The 22,186-nt window shown below is 37.0% G+C and overlaps 2 protein-coding genes across 3 annotated transcripts in view; both read right to left on the bottom strand.

The window, feature by feature from the left end:
• Window positions 1-2,177: 2,177 nt before the first annotated feature.
• Window positions 2,178-2,573, bottom strand: LOC148946540 (uncharacterized). Its single transcript, XM_089097140.1, has one exon. The coding sequence runs from the start codon at window positions 2,571-2,573 to the stop codon at window positions 2,178-2,180; it is 396 nt and encodes a 131-aa protein (XP_088953266.1).
• Window positions 2,574-9,932: 7,359 nt separating this feature from the next.
• The window catches only part of scaf6 (SR-related CTD associated factor 6), an 81,089-nt gene continuing 68,835 nt past the window's right edge, over window positions 9,933-22,186 (bottom strand). For both annotated transcript variants that reach the window (XM_089097423.1, XM_089097424.1), the window contains 3 exons: window positions 21,180-21,350; window positions 16,720-16,872; window positions 9,933-10,313 (listed from right to left, as the gene is read on the bottom strand). In XM_089097423.1, the coding sequence (XP_088953549.1) occupies window positions 10,016-10,313; window positions 16,720-16,872; window positions 21,180-21,350 (622 nt within the window). In that variant the 3' untranslated portion in view covers window positions 9,933-10,015. The remainder of the gene's footprint in view (window positions 10,314-16,719; window positions 16,873-21,179; window positions 21,351-22,186) is intronic.

Here is a 22,186-nt window from a genome sequence, read left to right as displayed (position 1 = left end):
TTCCAAGAGTCGAAATTCTTAATCAGCAAAAAGAGAAACTGCGTTCTAGCCTCAGCCAAACAATGACGCTATTCGGTTTTGAATTTCGCTAAGATATTTGGTAATAAAAAAAATGCTAGATACAAAGTTTCTCAGGAAGTTTAAGTTATAAGAGCAGTATCTATGTTTAATCATCGAAAATATTTAAAACAAATTATTGGATGAACGGTTAACACAATGAAGTGAGTCTGCAAACATAATTAAAAGGTAGCGGCCCCTTCCACGGGACTTGAGCTAATTGTGAAAAAGCTAGTAGAGCGCAGAAGCTATATTTGTGTGATATAGTACAGAAGAGTGTTTTTCGTGTCAAATTATGTTTTGTTAATTCTTTCGTAGTCAATTGTGGATTGTCCCTATTGCTATTATCATTATTTTCGAGTCAATTTAATGATCAACTTTGCCTCTATTTGTCGTCAATTGAAGTGAAGCACTGTTGTACACCTAAAATGTAAGTCACAATAAAACTATTGCTTTTCTATATGTGTTTATTTATGTGTCTGTATCTAATCACACAGCAGGTAACTAGTTCGTATGCCTCCATCGGTAACGTTCCCAGGAATCTGATTTCTACATAACATTAGAGGTAATTGACAAGAAGACAACTTGAGGAAAAGAGGTTACATTTATATAGTTACACATTTTATTTTCTCTCTAAGATTGAGAGTAGCGCGGTCACACATTTACTTTACTCCCCATTGCTGTGGCGCGGTCACAAAGTTGGAGGAGAACCATAATAGTCGTTGGAGCCCTCAATGGCACGAGATAAGCTATAACGGCTCGGATGATGCGATCATAAAATTCCCCGGTGGAACCTTTTGATTTTCTCATTATTTTTATAGCTTACTTAGTTTATCACTTAGCCTAAGAAAAATTCACCTGGCACAATGAGAAAAATTCACCCGGCAGAACTGGCACGATCGGTAGGATCGTAGGATCGGTGCGATCGAAAAATTCACCCGGCCGACATTTATTTTAAAACTTCTTTTAACTAAACTGAATTGCTTTATATTTCATAAAATTACACACAGTGATGTGTAAATGCCTATCAAATATAGTGAAGGAGGGGTGGTGGGCCATTTTTTAGGTCGGAGGATAGATGCCCCAAAGGGTGCATTTTGATGTCTAAATTTCCCAATTGTCATTGAGCCTTTCAGATAAACATAGCATGAGTTTTGGTGAAGGGCAGGTGGTAGAAATTGATATAAAATCCCCCTTGATTCCCAGAAATATTTTTGGTCTGTGTACTTCTTGGGGGGGGGGCAGGTAAGTTCTACCAGAAGCATTGTTTTCAGTGGTTTTAAATGGTAATATTTCTCTTTTCCTTTTTATACACAATGCTTTAATGTATATAAACAAAGTATAAATACATACTATGTATTTAACATCAGAGAGCCCTGATGTTAGAGGTCACGCTGGCTTCACCCGCGTAGAAGTTCAAATGTCATGTCGCACTTTCATTAATATGATCAATAATACCCCTTTTCAACCATCCGAAATTCTGTAGTGAAAATAATATTGACTTACTTACTTGACTTATATTCCATCTTGCCTCTGTGGCTGTATTGGCGCTTCTTCTCTCTCACTAGTCGTTGAATATAGCAACGGTATTCGGTTCTGTCTAGTGCAAGACGCGGAAGTGGGGGAAGGTTCTGTCCGTTGAAGTTGTCGTACCATATCTTGTGAGGTCAGCCTTGAGGTAGTGTGCCATGTGTCCGTCCTTCAAATATGACTTTTGGGAGTTGATTTAATACCATTCCTTGGATATGACCAAGCCAGCGGAGTTGCTCACTTCCCATTCAATCCATGACAGTGCATGCGCAGTGAAGGAGTCTATGAAGGTCTTCGTTGAATACTCGGTCAATCTAAGTAATCCCGGCTATGCGACGGAGGCATTTTGTCTCAAATGCGGATATTCGACATTCATTGTCACTTTGATTCACTCGCATATTTGGCAATGGGGATTGCGAGAGAGTTAAAGAGTCAGAACTTCAGTGATTTTGATAGTGATTTGCGATTTCTGATTGACGATAGGCTTTTAAAGGTGCTGGTTGCGAAGCCAGGTCTACACCTAGTCGATTTCGAACAATCGTTATTAGAGGTTAAAAGACTGCCGAGGTAGACGAAAGATTCTGCGTTTTCTAATGCTCTCCTTTTATGGTTAGCTGTATGGCTCTGGATGCAGAGTCTCTAGTTACCCGCAAGGCTTCTGTTTTGGCTGTGTTGATGACCATTCCAAAGCCTTTGGTTGCTGACACTAGCTCGTTTGTGTCTGTTTGGAGGAGATGTTCATGACTGTTTATTTTCAGGATGTCGTCTGCGTAAGTTAATTTGTCGACAAGTTTCCCTTCAATGGATGCACCGTCTTTGGTTTTGGCGAGTGATAAAGGTGAATTTAGAAACAAAACAAACAGATAAAGGGATAGGAGGCAACCCTGGAGAACACCTGCTGACGTCTGGAACTCTTCTGTTAATCCCTCGGGCGTCTCAATCTGGCTACCGATGTTCGAATACATGTCTTTGACCAAGGCTACCATGCTTTTGGGGACTCCATAATGCAGAATTATGTGCCAGAGCCCATTGCGCCATTTTAATTCGAAGGCCTGTTTAAAGTTAATAAAAATTAAGAGCAGCTCTTTCGCAATCTCTATACATTCCCCATCAGTTGCCAGGTGGAGAATATTTGATCTATAGTAGATCGATCTCTTCGGAAGCTGGTCTGATATTCCTCTAAGGTGACGCATGTCAGGAATTTTAGTGTTCAAGTAGGATTTTGGTGAGGATCTTCGCCGGTTGGCTTGTCAGGCATCTGTAGTTGTTACAGTCACCTTTTTCGACCTTTTTGTAAAGGGGGGCAATCATGGCTTTTGCGCAAGATCTGGGGAAGTCGCCCTTTTCCCAGATGCCTATTGTACTTTATGATAAATGTCTACCAGTTCTTTTGGACCCGAACTAAGTGGCTCTGACTGGATACCATCCGGGCCGGGGGCTTCGTTTTTCTTCAGGGATTTTATTGCTGCCACTACTTCTTCTCATAATGGTGATGGGTTTGGATCTACCGGGTGCTGTGGTAGTTGAAAGTAAAGTAGGATAGATCGATCAGGGGTTATTCTGGATTCAGTTTCTGGCAGAAGTGTTCCTTCCAGCGTTCATGCCTCTCCTCAGAATCTGTGATGAGTTGTTCATGTGTATCTAACAGGGTTTTTGCTGCCATGGGTTTCTTTTTCGACAGCTCCTGTAATTTTTTGTACATACAGTGGATGTCACCTTTTTTTTAAAGGCGTCTTTGAATTCAAGGCACTTGTCGTTGGCATATTGGCGCAGAGCCAGCCCTAGTTTCTTCTCTACTTGACGTTTTAGCCTCTTATATTCTTCCCGGTTTTTCCTGTCTCTTTTGTTGGTGTTATTACGTTTTTCAGCACAGATATCGATGATTTCAGGTGAGATCCACGGTTTATCAGAGTGGGACTGCACTCCCAAGATTTTATTGGCCATTTCTCTAATGACTGAGGCGCTTTCATCAACCAGATGGTCGATTTGCTCTGTAGCTGGGACTCTCATGAGTTGGATGCTTGACAGCTTGTTCGAGAGAGCGGTTCTATACTTGTTCCTTGTTTGGATATCTTTCAGCAGATCAACACGATATCTTGGGTAGTTTTTCTTGGGCTTTCGGAAACACATACGGAGTTCTGACATGGCTAGAACCGCTGTTATTTTTTTTGCCATAAACACACGTTTACAACCTAGGACGTTTGTACCCGTAAGAATTACAACCATTCAGAATTCAGAAAAAGAGTTTGAAGCTAATTCAGAAAAAGATTCATTTATAGAACATTTACAGGCTATCTTTTCAAATGTACCCAATTTTCTTCTCGTAATACAATTTAGCCATTAGGGTTAATTGAAATAATTCTTACCATTCCTGAATCAGCTTCAAATTGCGATTCTTCGTCACTTGACAGTTTATTTTTTCCGAAACTTATTTTAAAGTTTCGATTACTAAGGGCTAGGATTTTCTTTATTCAATTTCAGTAGATGCTACAATCATGATACTAACTGTATGAGTAAGGAAAATGGGCATGTAAAACTTTTTAATAAAAGCAAATTTTAAGTCATTTAAAACTGGTGTAATTTCAAACCGTTTTCACTTTACTTAGTATGATACTGAAGAAAGCAGTTGTTCTCCTTGCTGCAGCGAAGGAGACTCCTTCTTTTTGATTACGAAGGCTTCACATCCTAATGTGAAGCGTTCAACTGACCAGGCAGGGGAAAGTGTTCCAATATTTCCTGGACGAGTATCGTTTGGTACACTAGAAGCTGCCTTCCTTGCTATCATGTTCTGATTTTCGTCAGCCACTATCCGAGTATATTAATACTGGTGACCCAGTGTTCTCCGTAAGTACTTCACAGATAGCAGTATTAGACCTCCAGCTATTCTTCTTGTATAATCTATCAGCTGAATATTTGTTTCCTCTAGCTTTATTGCTTGATCCAAAGCAAAAGCATTTGTAATGGTCATGTCTAGGAGAGCGATGAACAGCCTGTGCCACCACTTAAAGCATTTTCGAGGCTACTCCTGAACACACACAACATGTCAGCATCACCAACTCCTCCAATATATTCGTTACAGACGCTGATCATTTTCAGACAAGAAATGGTCAATTTGCTTCACCCGTTGTTGTTCCTAGAAATTGTTTGTCAGCTGAGACGAGGGCCAATTGGAGGGCAAAAAGATACTAATAGTCTCTCCACTTGATAGCAACGAAGTCTTGCTGAGAAACTCGTCACTCCAAAATTCCTCTCTGTTCATGCTCTTGTTCTTAGTAAGATCAGGGAAATGCTTTCTCGTGTTATTTATAGTCCCGAATACACGGAGACCTTTTTCTTTCAAGTAGAACAGGAAATCAGTCGACCTGAAATAATTGTCAAAGTCAACCCTGTGGGGTTTGGATGCGAGTGGAGCAGTTAAATAAGCCTCTCCCTCCCAATCCAAATTATGCATGGCGTACTACTTTCTATTTATTTCTTTGACAGATTGTAAATCTGTAAACGTAACCAGGATAGCAATGCACTAATTTTTTTTATCCACGCTTTACCAACTTCATAGGTTTGTATTGCTTTATACAGGACTTGACCTTAAATAATCTGACTCTCGTCAACTAAGAAAATGGAACTTGAAGGGAGGGTTACAAAATGACTTTTTGAATATATTGGGGTAGGAGAGGAGTGCGTGCAATCTTGGTCCCAGTCGGCTTGGTGCTACAATAAATTGTTAGTAGTAATAATAGCATTTGGCCCTCTTCGGGTCTAAATTTGTGTCAAGTTTCACAAAATACCGTTTTTCTGTTCTGCCATTGACATTTCGTTGGCTTTACCGATAACATTTCAATTTAGTCGTTCTTTTCCCAGGTTCAAAGAGAATAATCTCGCGCTAAAACGATCTAACGAGAAAATCGGACCGAAACTACAGTCTACGGGTTATCCTACCCCCGAGGTGAAAGTTAGTGAAAAAATAGTAAAAATGTATTCATTGTTCCTTGACCTGCCTATTAGTTGTGATATTATTTTAATACTTTCATCATAACTGATGATTTGGCGTAAATAAAAGTCCAAAAACGTTTTGGTATGCTTGTACCTTCGGAAGTTTCTTACAGTAGACAGATACGATCCCAATTGTTTTCAACAATTACCACTACTCCCTGCCACAGTTTGAAACATATTTTAGTCACAGCTTATTTGTAAGACTTACAGATGCTTATTTTGTAGAAGGAACAGGTAGTCCAATTTCTTCTAAATAGGGATACTCGCAACATTTTGGATAGGCCTAAGTGATTCCTATTGTGGCACCCAAGTAATATTTTAATCTAATGCCTACGTGATAAATGTAAACAACCTATACTGATATTTACATAGTCATTGAAATTGACTACATTTCATATTGCAATAAATAATATGAACAATGATGGTTATACAATGGTAACACCAAAAAGGAAACTTACGAGTTGGATCGTCGGCAATTTGACATACGAGAGATAGGGATTTAAAACTACCACCACAGCACGGTGTAGTGTCTGGTCTTTGGTCAAAACAATGGAAAATTTGATAATTGATATATTTAATCTGCATCAGTTTTGTTTTTAAGGATTATTTTAAGCCAGAATAAAGTCTTTACAATATGTTAGTAATCCTTCTATTAAACACTGTCACCAGTCTTCACTCTGATAAGATTCTCATATTCTTGGACAACACCAAATCTGTTTAAGATCCATTTATTCACATTTTTAGTACATAATTAACTTTCATAAGTACAAAATTACTGTATAAGAGTATCAAGAACATTACAATAAATGTTCACTCTCTGAACACAACAATTACTCAGGTCTATCCATACAGGAAAACCATGATTCACTGAAATTTTTCTTCTGGCTGTTACAAGTCAGTGCGTCAGTGTTGCCACGTTTAAACGTAGAAGTACAGTCTCATGACCAAAGGTCTCTTCGTTTGTCAAATCATTCAGATTCATTTTTCTTCTGGCTGTTACAAGTCAGTGCGTCAGTGTTGCCACGTTTAAACGTAGAAGTACAGTCTCATGACCAAAGGTCTCTTCGTTTGTCAAATCATTCAGAATATATTAAGCTTCGTCCTTTGGATCACCCACTTGAAAAAAAGGAGGTGGTGTTATGTTTTTTACTAAATGCAACCTGTTCCCAAAAACTATTCCTGTATTCCTGTTCCTAATTTGGCTAAGTATTAGACCTAAAGTATTCCCCCGTCCCTATAATATCATTGCAATAGCTGTCTTCTATTACTCGCCAGACCAAAATATTGATGCAAAACACAATTTTCTGCAGCAGTTGCAGACCAGCACTGAATGCGTTATCTAATCAGTACCCAAATGCCGGACTTTTTCTGGTTGGTGACACCAATGAACTTAAGATAGATTCAATTTACTCCTCTCTAAAAGTTAAGCAAACAGTTAAAATACCAACAAATAGGGGAAATACCTCTCTAGTTGTCATTCTAACTAATCTGAACAATTTTTATAGTCCCCTCTCAGCATTGCCTCCATTGGGTGGGATTTATCATTTTCCCCTCCTCCTGTCCCCCTCTTTTAATTTTAAGCATACATTCTCAGTAACTTATTGTTCTTTCCGCCCCTTTCAAAATGCTGGCCTTCTTTCTTTAGGAACGTGGCTGAGTACTGAGAATGGGTCTGATACTTGTAATTTGCACGATCTTGATGAAAAAATCACTATTTTTCACAAAAAGCTAAATGATAAATTCCTAATTTCTCTCCCGTAAAAAAAGATTTAAAAAGTGCTCCAGTGACAAACCATTCATTAACCAACCCATAAAAGCGCTAATTAGGAAAAAATTGAATCTTTTCAGAAATGGTAAACTGGATGAAGCTAATAAACTAAGAAAAGCGATTAAAAAGGAAACACGAAAATCTGCCCGATCCTGCTACAAGAACAAGGTCAAAAAGTTGTTTACCAATAAACCAAAAAAATGGTATCCCGAGGTAAAAAAGTTTTGTGGTAGGAGTCTAGATCAGCTTGACTTCATCCTACCTGAATCCCCTGAAGTTACTGCTAATAATCTTAACAAGTTCCTTGCTTCCATCGTCAAGAGCCTTCCGGTATTGTCTTATCAATTACCTACTGATGATCTTCCACCTGCTTTCCCCTGCATATCTCCGTCTGAGATCGAAAGAAGAATTGGGAAACTACGAAAGACAAGTGGATATCCCGTTTCCTCTTATTAGTGCTTTCAGTGACTTTTTCTCAAAGCCCTTGTCTGTTCTTTCAATGAGATTACTGAGTCTAGCCAATATCCACAAATTTGGAAACAGGGTTTCATAACCCCCTTGAAAATTAAGACGGAAAACCTGGTTTTGAAGGTGCTCGTCCCATTTCACTCACTCCTATTTTCTCTAGACTATATGAAGGATTCCTCGCAGATTGGCTAAAGGAAGAAATCCTACCTCTTATAGACCTGAGACAATTCGGGAACATCAAATTCACCTCTTCTTCAAATTGCCTTGTTTTTCTCATTGACTCAATCGGGAAAATTCTCAAAAACCTAATTGCTGGCTAAATTTAATTTCCATTGACCTTCAAAAGGCGTTTGACCTTGTTAACCACAACATTTTAGTTGAGAAACTTGCAACTGATTTCGATATTGATTCTTCCCTGGTTAAATTGATTGCCTCCTTTTTATCAAATAGATCACAGGTAGTCAAATATCAAAATCATTATTCCAGCACCCTCCCTGTACACAATGGAGTACCCCAAGGTACTCTCCTAGGTCCCCTCCTTTTTTCTGGCATGATAAATAGCATCGCTAAGGAATTTCCCGACAGATGGAACTTTGTGGATTACCAAAAGGTTGTTGAAACCTGCTAACGAAACTTAGTAAGTAACCCTTGAGTATTCTTAGTGACATGGCAGATGACGTTGCGGAGTTAGACATGAGAGTAAACCCTACGAATCTATGATAATGCCAATTTGTTTCCTTAATATCTTACCCCTTTTCCTCTACCCTATCCCCCCCCAGATATTTCTGTGTCTTCCTTTAAATTACTTGAGGTTACGATTTCCTCTAAATTAAGCGGGATATCCACGATAAAGATATTGTCCATAGAGCTAATGCGTCCATGTCTCTCCTTAAGCTCTTGAATAAATTTAACGTTCCCCCATCCCATTCTTTAAAGGTCTATACTTCCTTTGTCCGCCCGCATCTTGAATATGCTTATCCAGATAGGCATCCTGGCATCTCCCGTGATGAATCAGAAAAAATTGAATCTACTCAAAAAAGAGCCGTAAGAATAATTTTTAAAGAAGCTATGGTACCATACTCCTTCTAAAAAGGGCCAAGCTGGAAACTCTTGAGCCCAGGAGAGGAACGCTGTTCCTCCGATATGCAAAAAATGCAATAATGCACGGAAAACATTTTCCCCAAAAGACACTCTCCATCCAGACACCGCCTGCCACGTGTTTCTGAACCCGTTCTTATTTTGTCCCCCATCCGTTGCTTAACCTCCAGATATGAAAAAACCTTTGTCCCCTTCATTACTGATCAAATAGACCACTAGTTTTTTTTTTTTTTGGGTACTGGTGACGCCCATGTTTTGTGTCTGGTTGACTCTTTTTTTCCCTCCCCCATGCTTATATTTTCCTTTCAAACCCTTTCAAAACTATTTTTTATCTCACTCTCATTTAGTTTTTACCTTTTTAACTTTCTTACAGTTGACGTTTTTTTTCTTTTTTTTTTTATTAATGAATGGCTTTGCCTTTCTGATATTGTTGTTTTTGGCATTGTTTATTCAGTTTTTTAGTTGTGGTGCTATTTATATGATTTTTTTTATGACTCCGAAATGCGAATTCGGCCCTTCGGGTTTTGTGATAGTCATTTTTTGAAATAAACATCTTATCTCTCCTAGAAAAGAAAGCATAAAACTAGTTAGTTAAATTAGTTAGTTAAAGTTTTCGTAAGAATTTTGTAAGAATTCGGATACTAATAAACTGTTGATTCCAAAAGACAACTACATCTTCATAAGAAGGCCACACCTTTTTAAGGCTCTTTGATGCCATTCATTTTCAACTCATTTTTCACTCATGTTTCTTTATATTTTATTTGGCGACCACTGCTTCCGAAAGCTGCATGATTACACATGTGGAGTTTTTTTTCTCATTAAAAACTAAATTCGCACTTTTTTCAATTTTTTGTTTAATGTGTTTGGTTGTTTACATTTTCTGTTCATAATTTCAAACAATCGGACTTCACTTTCACTCTCCTTGCCACTTTAGCGAAAATTGTGTTGTTCCTGGCTCCTTTTATACTTTGAGGGTCTTTAAACAAACTCAAAAATAACTTTTTTTTTTCTACAACAGTAGCCACAAACTAAACCGGCATCCAAGTTTTACTAAAAACAAATTTATATTCATTGAAAAAAGAAACAACTAATAGCTAACATTATTTATTTCCCCTCCTTCTTCTTTAAAGATTCTAAAAGGGCCTTTTTCTCTTCGTCTCGATTTCTCATTCGGGCAACAAATTGATTCCCTCGATTTTTTCTGTATTCTTCAAACGGGTCACTTCCAACACCCATACCCTTGTACCTGTCAGTCTTATCTCGAACTTCTCCACCTTGAATTGGCTCAGCTATGCCTTGTTCCTGAGAGCCCAGGCCAGCGCCACCCCAACCCATTTTTTTCAGGAGCTGATGACCACGATTACTTTCATCAAGTCTTTGCTCAGGAGGTTTAAATGTTGCCCTGAAAAAAAAACGAAATGAATAAAAAGATTCAATATTAAGTCTAATCAAAAAGGAGAAGAATAGCTTCTCATAGCAGACGTGTGCCTAAGGTTTCATTTATGGTAAACCAGCTTTTGCGTTGGGACGGGTCCTCAAATAGGCATAAAATAGGCCAATTATTCATTTTACTAAACAAACAATAATTGTTTATTTGTATATGAAAATTGGCATACTGCCATTTCCCGTTGTTAAACAAAGATCTACATAGGTCACGACCAGAAAAATTCGTTTCCACCTCCCTGCCTCTTTATTATATTTTACATAAATCATTATTTGTACACACACAATTCGAAAAAGGCAGTACCCAGGTATATACGTGTAAAAAAAAAAACACTTACATCTCTAGAACCATGGGGTAAACTATTAAATTAGTCTCTTTTTCGGTATCTAAATGGATATTTTGAAAACCATCAAAGGGAGGAAGGGATAGAGGCAAGAACTCAGAGTTTCATTGAACGAACCAGGGAATCCCTACTTAGAGCAAAGACATTTGAGGACAATGGTCTCCTCACAATCGGGATGTCACCCAAAAAAGGATATGCTGGATGGTTTCATCAGCTGAGAAGCAAGCACGAACTACTAGTAAACAAAATGTGTCTCCCTCCCGTCACAGGGAGGGAGGCGATAATTCACAGTTCATTGAACGAATCAGGGAATCCCTACTTAGAACAAAGACATTTGAGGACAATGGTCTCCTCACAATCGAGATGTCACCCAAAAAATGATATGCTGGATGGTTTCATCAGCTGAGAAGCAAGCACGTTAATTAGAATAAATAGCTCTTATGAAAGTACTAAAAAATCTTTGGCTTAAAGAGCGAGGTATTGACTAGGGGGTGAACCCAATCATATATGTAATATTTTCTGTTCGTTTAAAGTTGCGATGTTGCTGCTGTTGCAGTTGAATTTTTTTTTATATATTTAATTTCTGATCTTTTTTTAAATAATGCTGGGAAGTCCGGTGTCCCCTTCATAGCAATGTCCCTTCCCTCATGAAAACTTCCTTCATGGAAAGATCCTCCCACATAACCCCCGAAATAAAAAAATGAATTTAACTTCCATAGGTTATATACTAGATCACATTCGGTTGATGCTATTATTAAACGCATTAACCGTTGTAACTAACACCAAATAATCGTTTGCCCATTATATACAAACAAAGCCTGACAACCCAACACCGAAATTGCAAGAAATTCACAAGTAAACAAAAAATTTATCTGAAGGGGTCTCTGACGCGAAAGTAATACTATTTTCATGAAACTTTGATACCCAAAAAGTGAAGTAATTAAAAGCGGTAAATGAAACAATAATGATAACTACATAGCTCTAAGAGCCTTAGAGTAGCAGCAATACAAAATAAGAAATTAATTTCTAAATAACACAAACAAAACTGACATAAACAAAAACATTACACTGAGCAGAAGATAAAATGGCTGGACTATAAAGAATTGAAAGAAATCAGGAGCTACACATCTGATGGAGGTTTAATGAGCAGGGACATGTTTGAGGAAGAAATTATAGAGAGACCACTATAGAATTAATTCACCTCAATGTGTATTAACTGATTATCTCTTTTAACTGAAAAGAAATGTGTATTAAATCCACTTAATGTGTAGTGTGTAACGAATCATTTAATATAATGCGTTTTGGGTGGCCTGGTTTCCATAATTCACTGTTTTAGTTTCCATAATTTTATTGCTCAAGTATTTTATTTTCATCATACTTAGGTATAATTTTATACTTAGGTATAAAAATTGCTTTGCGTCGACCTAGAATGTGCAACTTTGGATATGTTGTTGATCTTTTTTTCTCTACTTTATGGTATCAAAATCCTTTCTGTCACAATTTGTTTGGGATCAACCCATATTTTTGGCTAGTTTGCCTTTACTATTACGCAAAGTACGTTTGAAGTCTTGGTTTGTCACTTAGTCTGGCCTTAACAGAACCAGAAGAACAAGGTCACCTGATTTCAATCTAGAATAGAGTGTCGTTTGATCTCTTGAAGAGAAGGGAACATTTGTTGGCTGTGACTTGTTTGTATTCTTTGGCTGATTATATCCCTTGCTTTAAGGTTTATAAAAGAGGTTGGGATTAAGGAGGTGACCTTGGCACCTGGCAGTAAATAAAAGTTCAAATAGGGTTATTAAAAGGATAAAATCCTATCCTTTTCTAATGCTAGGCTAGTAAAAGGATATCCTTTTAAAAAGAAAATCCTTTTAAAAAGAATATCCTAAAGGATATCCTTTTAAAAAGAAAATCCTAGGCTATTAAAAGGATAAAATCCTTTTAATAGACAGTGATAACTTTCACAAACAGTGATAAAATTTCACAAAAAAATACTAGATATTTCGGTCACATATGCAATGACCGTCATCAGTAGTAAAACTAAACTAAAGCAATTAAAAATAATAGTTTATATACGAAATAAAATAAAACTACATATTGTTTAATAATCTAATTCTTTTCAAAGCAAAATCGGAAGCTGGTCTCGTTGACCTTCTTGCATCCAGTTCATTAGCGTTGAATGAACTAACACTTGTACAGAGGTTAACTACATTGGGTGAATTGAACTTTACTCTATCAGATTTTAATAAATTATCGTAGTTAGAGTTCAAACCGGACTAAATCGTGACATGTGTCTCTTAACTATACTCTTAAATAAAATTAGCTATACTCTTAAATAAAATAAAGAAAATAAAGAGTTTCACGAAAATTTTGCTAAAATCCTTGAAAGGATTTTATCCCTATTCGAACTTTTATCGTCATGGAAAGGCAGTGTGGTCTCCGAAATTTTCTAGGTAGCTGGCAGATCTGCCCTTTTATTACGTCTTATAGCTTTATGGCTGGGAATATGCGGGAAGTAGGTCCGATTGCCTTTTTGTTGTAGGTTCAGCAGCTGCCTTCTGACAAACAAAACAGGGAAATTTTCTATAAAGACAATGGGAAAAATGTAGTTAAAAAAAAGAAAAAAAAAAAAAGATATGGCTGATAGCCATCATACTCGGGCGTCTTGTGGTGGCAGAATAAGTTCGATCTCAGTTTCGTAATACGGGAGCCAGAGTTCAAATTCAGCTGCAGCAACACACTGCAGGGCCGGCGCAAAGACCTTAGAAGTCAAAAAGCGTCATTAATCCAATACATATATTTGCAAACATGCTAAGGTTCTTTTGACACAAAGTCAGAGCTCATCACCAAAATAAATGAAAAAGCAAAGTTCTTCGAGTTTTTAAGCAAGTTTAGATCATTTTCTAATAAAAGAGATTTACCCCCCTCACCTCCCCCCCCCCCCAAAAAAACAGAATTAAGAAAAATGAAAAGAAATAAATTATTAGGAGGATCAACTAACTGTAAAAAAAATGGATTAGTAAAACATACCCAAAGACATTATATTTATACATAGACTGCAAATAAACCCGTTTTTTATGCATTAATACATAGAGTATATAAACCGTCCTGCGAAAACAAAACAAAGGAGATTATAACATGTACTTTATCTATAATGAATTTAAGGAAGAAAAACCCAACTTATATAGTTATTATGCAGCAATTAACAGAACTTGTACAATAAATCACATTTTGTAATACAAGGTCCAAAATGCAATGAGACTGGGTCTATAAATGGGAATGGATTCAGATATTACCAAAACCTCAAAATTCTTAAATCAGTTCATTTGGGCGTTGGTGCATCACTACCAGCGCCATTTCCTTGATTCGTACACCCCCTGGAAGTCAACTTCTAAGGTGCCTTTTAAAGATTTTTCCAAAACCATCACAAATCTATGGTTGGAAATGCTCTTTAGGTTTGGGTGCAGCCGCGCAAGGACATTCTTCTAGAAAGCGTCGTTGATGGTTTATCCTTGAGGAAAAACTCGTTGTGCAAACGAACTACACCATTCTTGCCTTCTTGGTATGCAAAGAGCCCTTTGTATGTTACTTGGAACTCTGACACTTTGGTCTGAAGATCGTACTGTGAGACCCATATTTCGTTGCCTGTTATTACGGCGTCTAAATGCCAGATTTACCTTCCAGAATCTCCACCGTTCACGGTAAAGGTCGAACTCATCTTTGGTTTTATTCATCACTCATTACTAACCACTAATCATATTCATCACTTTGGCACTAAATTTGCAGACTTTTCTCATGTTGAGGTTCTCGGCTACATTGTCATATACAGTTGACTGCACAAGTGAAATTCTTCTGGTAGCAAATGCAGACTGAACGACGACGAAATTTCAATCTCTTTATCTTTCCACATGTTTTTTTTCGAAGAGATCTTCCAAGGGCGTCCAGACCTATCTTTAGCTTCAACTGTCTCTCGCCCTTTTAAAGTCCTTATGCTAGCGAAAAACTAAGAGTTTCGACACGGATTTGTCTCCGTAGGCCTACAAGTGGTTTAGCCCATGAGCAGGCAGAATTTGATGACGAACACTATTCTACCACACTCGCCATTTCTCAATATTCATACAGCCACCAAAATGAAAAATAAACACAGAGCCTGTAACAGTTGATTCCCTCTCTCCATTACTCAGAAGCTACTGCCCCATGGCGTGATGCTTAGGCAAGACCCCGTCACCAATACCAGTAATTGAGAGCGCTCTGGTGGGTACCAGCACGGAGCAGGGTAGCCAGTTGCATCACTTTTTGGGCACACTCTGTTGGTAAAATAGTTTATAACTCGGTTAATTTGACAAATGTCGCCATTCCATATCACCTCTAAGCTAAACTGCAGGTTTGAACCTTCTTGCCCACTAGTATTGCACCGACTTTCACATATGTAAACCCTCTAGCGTTAAGTTATAGGACTTGCTGTTTTGTCTATTTTATAAACTCCTTTTCTTAATGGTACTTTTCCTTCTCCTGGACCTATATTCAGGACAAAGCAAAGATATTCTCCCAAGAGCAACATTAACACCCCTCCCCCACCCTAAACCATCATCCCTGAGAAAAAATATCTAAAAATGCACTATTTCCGACTCAACCTTTGTCCATTCCCACGAAAAATTTCATGACGAATCCCATGAAAAAAAACAACAACAAAAAGGCAAAAAAACATAGAATTGACTGTAAATAATTTAAGGAAGTAAAATTAGTTTTGAAATTGATCATTACATAGCAAAAAATATCATTCACATGATAATTCACATTTTGTAAAAGTAACATTAGTAAGTCTTCATGCTTAACAGGTATCGTTAGACTGTGCCGACCCTTAATGGTAAAAACATATATAGCATTTTATTCCAGCTTTTTGAGAGCAAACAACTGCGAATGATAAGCCGGATTTTCACAGAAAAGGTAGCGTATACTTGGAAAATTATTTTAAACTTCAAAAACATAGACACTCAACAACGATCATGTCCTGTGGTGGCGCAGTGACTTTGACCTTAGCTTTGAAATACGGGACCTAGAGATCAAATCCGGCTGTGGCAACACACTGCAAGACCAACGCAGTGACCTTAGTAGTCAAGAAGCGTCGTTAATCCGGTTAATACTACTGCAATAAAAACTATTGGTTTGTCCAGGTCACTAAACAGTACATTAAGTGAGCTTATTATTCGCCAAACACCAAAAACGCCAACGCCTCGTAGCCTTTAACATGTATAACTAAACTTAATGAGACTTATATATTTAAAATCAGCATGACAATCCAATTCTTTTGATATATCCATGAGTATCAAAATTTCGTTTTTTAGAGTTTCGGTTACTATTGAACCGGGTCGCTCCTTTCTTACATTTAGTTACCACGAACTGCTTGGCAATTTCATTTTTCTACACTTTCGGTCAGACAAATCTCTAAAATGATGTTTTTGTTGCATTGCACAATGTATTTTTTACAGTTCTTATACAAATTAAGTATCGAAAAAAACCCGTTTGCAACGAAATGCTTAAAATTCGTATTGTTATTTTTATGAGATATATTTTTATCTCATTTATGAAAAACGCGATTTGGCGCCAAACGCCAAACAGCACATTAAGTGAGCAGAAACAAAAGCAAACACTAAACACTAGAAAACACAAGTAAATTCAAAAAACTTATAATAAAAAAACTCAATAATACTGAGGAAATCTCATTTAAAAGTCAGCAAAAAACGCTCGAAATGAGTATTATCCTGGAAAGAAATTTTTGTTCGAAAGCTGGCGAAACGTTCGCCCGTATTGAATGAATACGGCTGGTTTTAGTGTGATAAACGCTGCGTCTGTCTAGTCTTAAAGTTAAACCTCCATGTTTGAGACCTCTTTACCTATCAACTATATCAGGATTTCCCCATACAAATAGCCTAATATCACATTTCGGATTCTGTAAATTTGCCTCTTTTATAAATGCTTGTGACATAGCCAAATAAATACAACAAGGACTAAATTACTTACCCAAAAGAGGGCGGTGTAGGACTCCTTCGGAAATCCCGCGACGGCGATTTTCTCTTATAAGGAATAGGTGAACGGGACCTGGATTTTCTTTCCCGCTTTTTTGGAGAGGGTAGCGGCGATGGGGACTTTGACGGTGACCGTTCTGGAGACAAACTAAAATAAACAGAAGAAATATTATTAAAATCTACGCATCAGACAAAATTTGAAGGATATGAAGGGGGAGAAGTCCCTTCAAGAAAACTGCAATTTTGTGCAAACAGGAAATACAAGGAAATCAACATTCCTATGATATTTTGTCAACAAAAATATTATCTTGTTTCCTATAAATAATCTCCGACACAGTTAAGACAAATAATTGAAACTAGTGTTTAAGGGTAAACAGGGATAAAGAGGGCGACAAAGAGCCTAAAAATTGGACCGAAGTCCCTCCAGAAGAAACTTAAATATCGTGAGCTAAAACTGGACTCGTTGGTACTCGTATGCTTTTTTTTTTCTTTTCAGAGGCGTAAAACCAAGGATTCTCTTGGTTTTATTAGAAATTATTCACAGAAAATTTGAGCCAAATAAAAAATTAATTTAGAATTATGTATATTTTTTTATAATAGACAATTTTATCATAGAAAATTATCGATGATACATATCAGTTGCAATTAAAAGAAAATGAGGAATTTAAAACAGAGATGGATTTTCTAATATAGGAATCCGAAATCATAAATAAATTTGTAATATAACTAAATTGCTCCAGACAGATATTTGATATTAAGATATAAAAGTATTCATAATCAAACAGTTCGTGGTAACGAACAGTAAGTAAGGAGCGACCCGGCTCAATAGTAACCAAAACTCTAAAAAACGGGATTTTGATACTAATAGATACATCAAAAGAACCAAATTTTAATACTGATTTCAAATATATAAGTTTCATCAAGTTTAGTCCTACCCATTAGAAGTTACGCGCCTGAGAAAATTTGGCTGATTTTCGAAAAAAGGGGAAAGACCCCCTAAAACTATAGAACCTGACTGAAAATCACACCATCAGATTCAGCGCATCAGAGAATCTTACAGTAGAAGTTTCAAGCTCCTATCTGCAAACATGTGGAATTTTGTATTTTTTGCCAGAAAAAAGATCACGGATGCGTGTTTATTTGTATTTTGTTGGCTTTTCCAGGGGTGATCGTGTTAATCCAATGGTCCAAGAATATCGTGGGAGGGCTCATTAGAACAGAAAATAAAAGCTCTAGTGCTCTTTTTAAGTGGCCAAAAAATGGAGGGAAACTAGGCCCCCTCCCACGCTCCTTTTTCCCAAAGTCACCCGATCAAAATTTTAAGATAGCCATTGTGTTCAGCATGGTCGAAAATATACTAAAAATGTCTTTTATGATGACTTAATCCCCCGAAGTTCCCGGGGGGAGGGCTGGAGTTATGAACTTTACCCAATGTTTACATATAGTATTGGTTATTGGGAAGTATACAGACGTTTTAAAGGGGAATTTTTTTCTGGTTATGGGGGGGGGGGGGTCGGGGGTTATGTGGGAGGATCTTTCCAGGGATGAAGTTTTCATGGGGGAAGGGACATTGCTATGAAGGGGGTGCCGGATTTTACAGCATTATTTTAAAAAACCAGCAGAAATTAAATAAAAAATAAACAAGTTTTTCAACTGAAACTAAACAGCAACATCAGAACATAAGGCGAACAGAAATTATCCCGCATATGATTGGGTTCGCCCCCTGCTCAATACATCGCTCTTTAAGCAAAAGATTTTTTACTACTTTCATAGGAGTTATTTATTCAAACTAAACGGCAGTTGCGAATAACAGGTAATTTCTACATAATTGGAAGAAAATTCGAACTTTAGCGTAAAGAGCGAGGTATCAACTATGGGGCTAAACACCTAATATACGTATTAAAAATATATGAATATAGAAGTTCGCAACGTAAGTTAATTCGTAAGTTACGTAAACGTTCGTAAATAAAATTAAACATCTTTCGAGAAAGCCATTTAACCAAATAAAAGTAAAATTAATATGTAATTGTTTTTTATAATTATTCATGTACGGTGAGCCAAAATCAAAACCTCCAATAATTCAAAAGCGTCCAAAAATTAAATTAAAAAAAACAAACAAGTTTTTTTAACTGAAAGTAAGGAGCAACATTAAAACTTATAATTAAAAGATTATTAGCATCCCCTGTAAATCATACGCCTAGTAGATGAAGAGGGTTTGTCCAGACAGCTCTTAATTCAGACTAAAACAACGCATCTACAAAATAATTAAGCATCTTGTTTATCTTTTAGATATTTTTGTGCAGTCGGTTTTGTTGTCAGTACTTGCAACGAATTATTGCGACAAATATTTTGCTACAATTAGCAACTTAAACTTGCAAAGTGACAGTTAAAGTTCAACAATTAAAAATTGCAATTAAATTTTTTTCTTCTTAAAACAAAACCTAACGTTTGTATTCCATTTTTGAAAACTGATAATGACAACACTAAAGCAATTGCTTTTCTAAAACAAGTTATTTTAAGCGAAGAGTGGGTGGAGGGGGGGGGGGCAGGATGAGATCTTTGAATAGGACGAAATATTATAAATAAGGTAAAAAGGTAAAGAACACGGCATTAGACTAACGGTGGTGCTGATCTCCGTTTCGTAGCTATTCAGCCAGACAGTGCAGTGGAGGGTTGGGGCCAGCCATCCAGTGTTTTCGCACGCCTTTCTTGTTTACCTGCCCCATATTTCTCCAGGTACCCATTTAGAGCAGGGTCGACTCTGGCGGAATTTACAGAGTCACGCCACTGACCCCTGTTCCAAACAAAACAACCAGCAACACCAGGACTCGAACCCCCTTCCTTACGGACAAAGGATTATAAGATGGGATTTAAAAGATGCAAAAATTTCGCAAGGTGAAACAAAGTGAAGCTCTTAACTTGGTGGGGTTGAGGAGTAGCTTGCCCAGCTTTATAAATATCTTTAGTCAAAAAAAAAAAAAAAAAAAAAAAAAAAAAAAAAAAAAAAAAAAAACAACTCGCTCATGAGAAGCAAAGAGTGAGAAGAACGAGAAACAAAAATACAAAGAGGATAAGAAACAATGAAAATTACAAGGAAAAAGAATACTTAGAAAATTACAAAAGAAGCTAAGATGATTGCCAACAGAGATGTCCTAAATGCCACATCTTATTCACTTAAACTCAGCAACGGGTACCGCTGGCGCCTTTGAAAAAGTACGTCTTTCTGTACTAATTACCATATCTCATATAGTAGAATATTTCACTGAAACTCACCCAGGTTTTCCACTGATGTCTTTCAAAAAAGGGGGAAGAGAAGCTTAAAACTAAACAATTTTATTAGAATATAGGAACAAAACAACAATAACACTCACCACATTGAACTTACTGTCTTCCGAGCCTTCACACCTTTCTCTGTAAAAATTTTTACCGCAATAATTAGGTTTCTAGAAGAAATCTCCAAAATACATGGGAACAGCGGTACACCCCTCGAAAAAAAAACTATTCTTTAAATTCAGTTACTCAGAACAATTACCAAGAAAATGTTCCAGTTCACTCTCATACTCTCCACAAAGGGGGCAGGCACACTTACCTCCCAAGCAATCTTCGCCATATGACGCTTAGTGTCCCCTACGCAGTGGCACACAATTTCCTCACACATGCAACCAGCCCTCCACGGTTGGTTCAGTTCCAAATAAAACTCCTCGCAATAAACTACTTTAATCTGGTTATAAAAAGACAAGATACTATACTTCTCGATATAGTTGCCTACTATCCCGCTATAACAAAGAAGCGAAGTGTAACAAAGATTTTGGTACAAAAACCTTAATTGTATTTACCAAGCCTACTATATGAAGTAGATATTTTATAAAAAAAAACCGCGAATCCTCTCATGGGCAAAAACTTTAGATTATTTTTGCTGTGCGTGATTAATCATTTGAACCATAGTTAATAGGAAACAACTATAAGAAATATTTGTTACTACTGTTAGTAACTTTGTGCCAAAAGCCACATAGCCTCTTCTGCTTTCTTTCACGGGAAAATAATCGGGCATATTGTTTTATGCCCAATTTCGTTCCTTACAGACTGTGTGATCAACGGTAAGAACAGTTTCTTGTTCATTTATGAGAAATTATTCCTTTATGAACAGTAATTCTGTACAGTGTAAAATGGGGAAAAAATGGCACAAAAGGATAAATATTCAGAAAAAAAAATTGAACTGGATCATTTTTGGTTTTCTTAATAGTGGGTTATAGAACCAAATTGCACAGAGGGGTCTGTACAATGGTGAATTGCTAGCAATAGTCACAGATGAGGAAGCAGGATACATTTTCCCGTTTCCAATATGTTTAGTCATAGTCACAAAAACCTCGGGGACACCCTTCTCATCGTCACCACAGACAACTCATAACTAACTATATTTGTTTTAAGAACCCTTGATAGAATCATGAGCCATACCTGCTATATCTTCGTTTGACTTTTTGAGGAACGGGTGTTGTGGCTCTCTCAATTTGAACTCTCGGTGGGGTTTTTTCTCTTAATCCACCTTCAATTTGACTCTCTTTGTCTTTTTTTGCTTGATTTTTTGTTTTGTAATATTCATACAACGCCAATTTTTCCCAGCCATCACTAGAAATCGAAAATTAAGGGTGAGAACACTAATAGAACAATATATACACTAATATACAATAAATAATATACATTATGGTTGTTTATACACAGTAGAAATTTCTAAAGTAATATATAAGCAAAAACACATAGCAACGAGTTATGCTAAAACAAATTATAAAGTTGTTTTGTTGAAATTGGAGCTGCTTACAATGTACACATACACGTCAACAAATTGCAATAACTATCCAAAGGCATAGTTATTGGGCATTTCGACTATGATGAACAAAACGGCTATCTCAAGTTTTGATGGGACGATTTTGGGGAAAAAGGGCCGGGGAGAGAGCTTAGTTGCCCTCCAATATTTTTGGTCACTTCAAAAAGGCAATAAAACTTTCAATTTCCGTTCGAAAGATCCCTCTTATAATGTTCTACGACCAATGGATCGATACGATCACCCCTGAAAAAAAGTGAGGTCATAATTTTTTTTTATATAACAGTCTTTGGTCTTCTCACTAGTTAGAAGACTTTTTATTCCTGCTTTCTTTTTTATCAAACAGTTCGTGGTAACGAATTGTAAGTAACGAGTGACCCGGCTCAATGGTAACCGAAACTCTAAAAAACGGAATTTTGGTACCAATAGATACATCAAAAGAATCGGATTTTAATTCTGATTTCAAATATATAAGTTTTATCAAGTTTAATTTTACCCATCAAAAGTTACGCGCCTGAGAAGATTTGGCTGATTTTCAAAAAAAGGGGTGAAGACCCCCTAAAAAATATAGAACCTTAGTGAAAATCACATCATCATATTCAACGTATCAGAGAATCCTGCTTCAGAGGTTTCGAGCTCCTAT

The sequence above is a fragment of the Artemia sp. Qi Xiang Cuo genome, chromosome 11, assembly GCF_049724085.1.
Source record: "Artemia sp. Qi Xiang Cuo chromosome 11, ASM4972408v1, whole genome shotgun sequence".
In the NCBI taxonomy this organism is placed as follows: domain Eukaryota; kingdom Metazoa; phylum Arthropoda; class Branchiopoda; order Anostraca; family Artemiidae; genus Artemia; species Artemia sp. Qi Xiang Cuo.
This window is presented reverse-complemented; position numbering and strand designations above follow the sequence as displayed.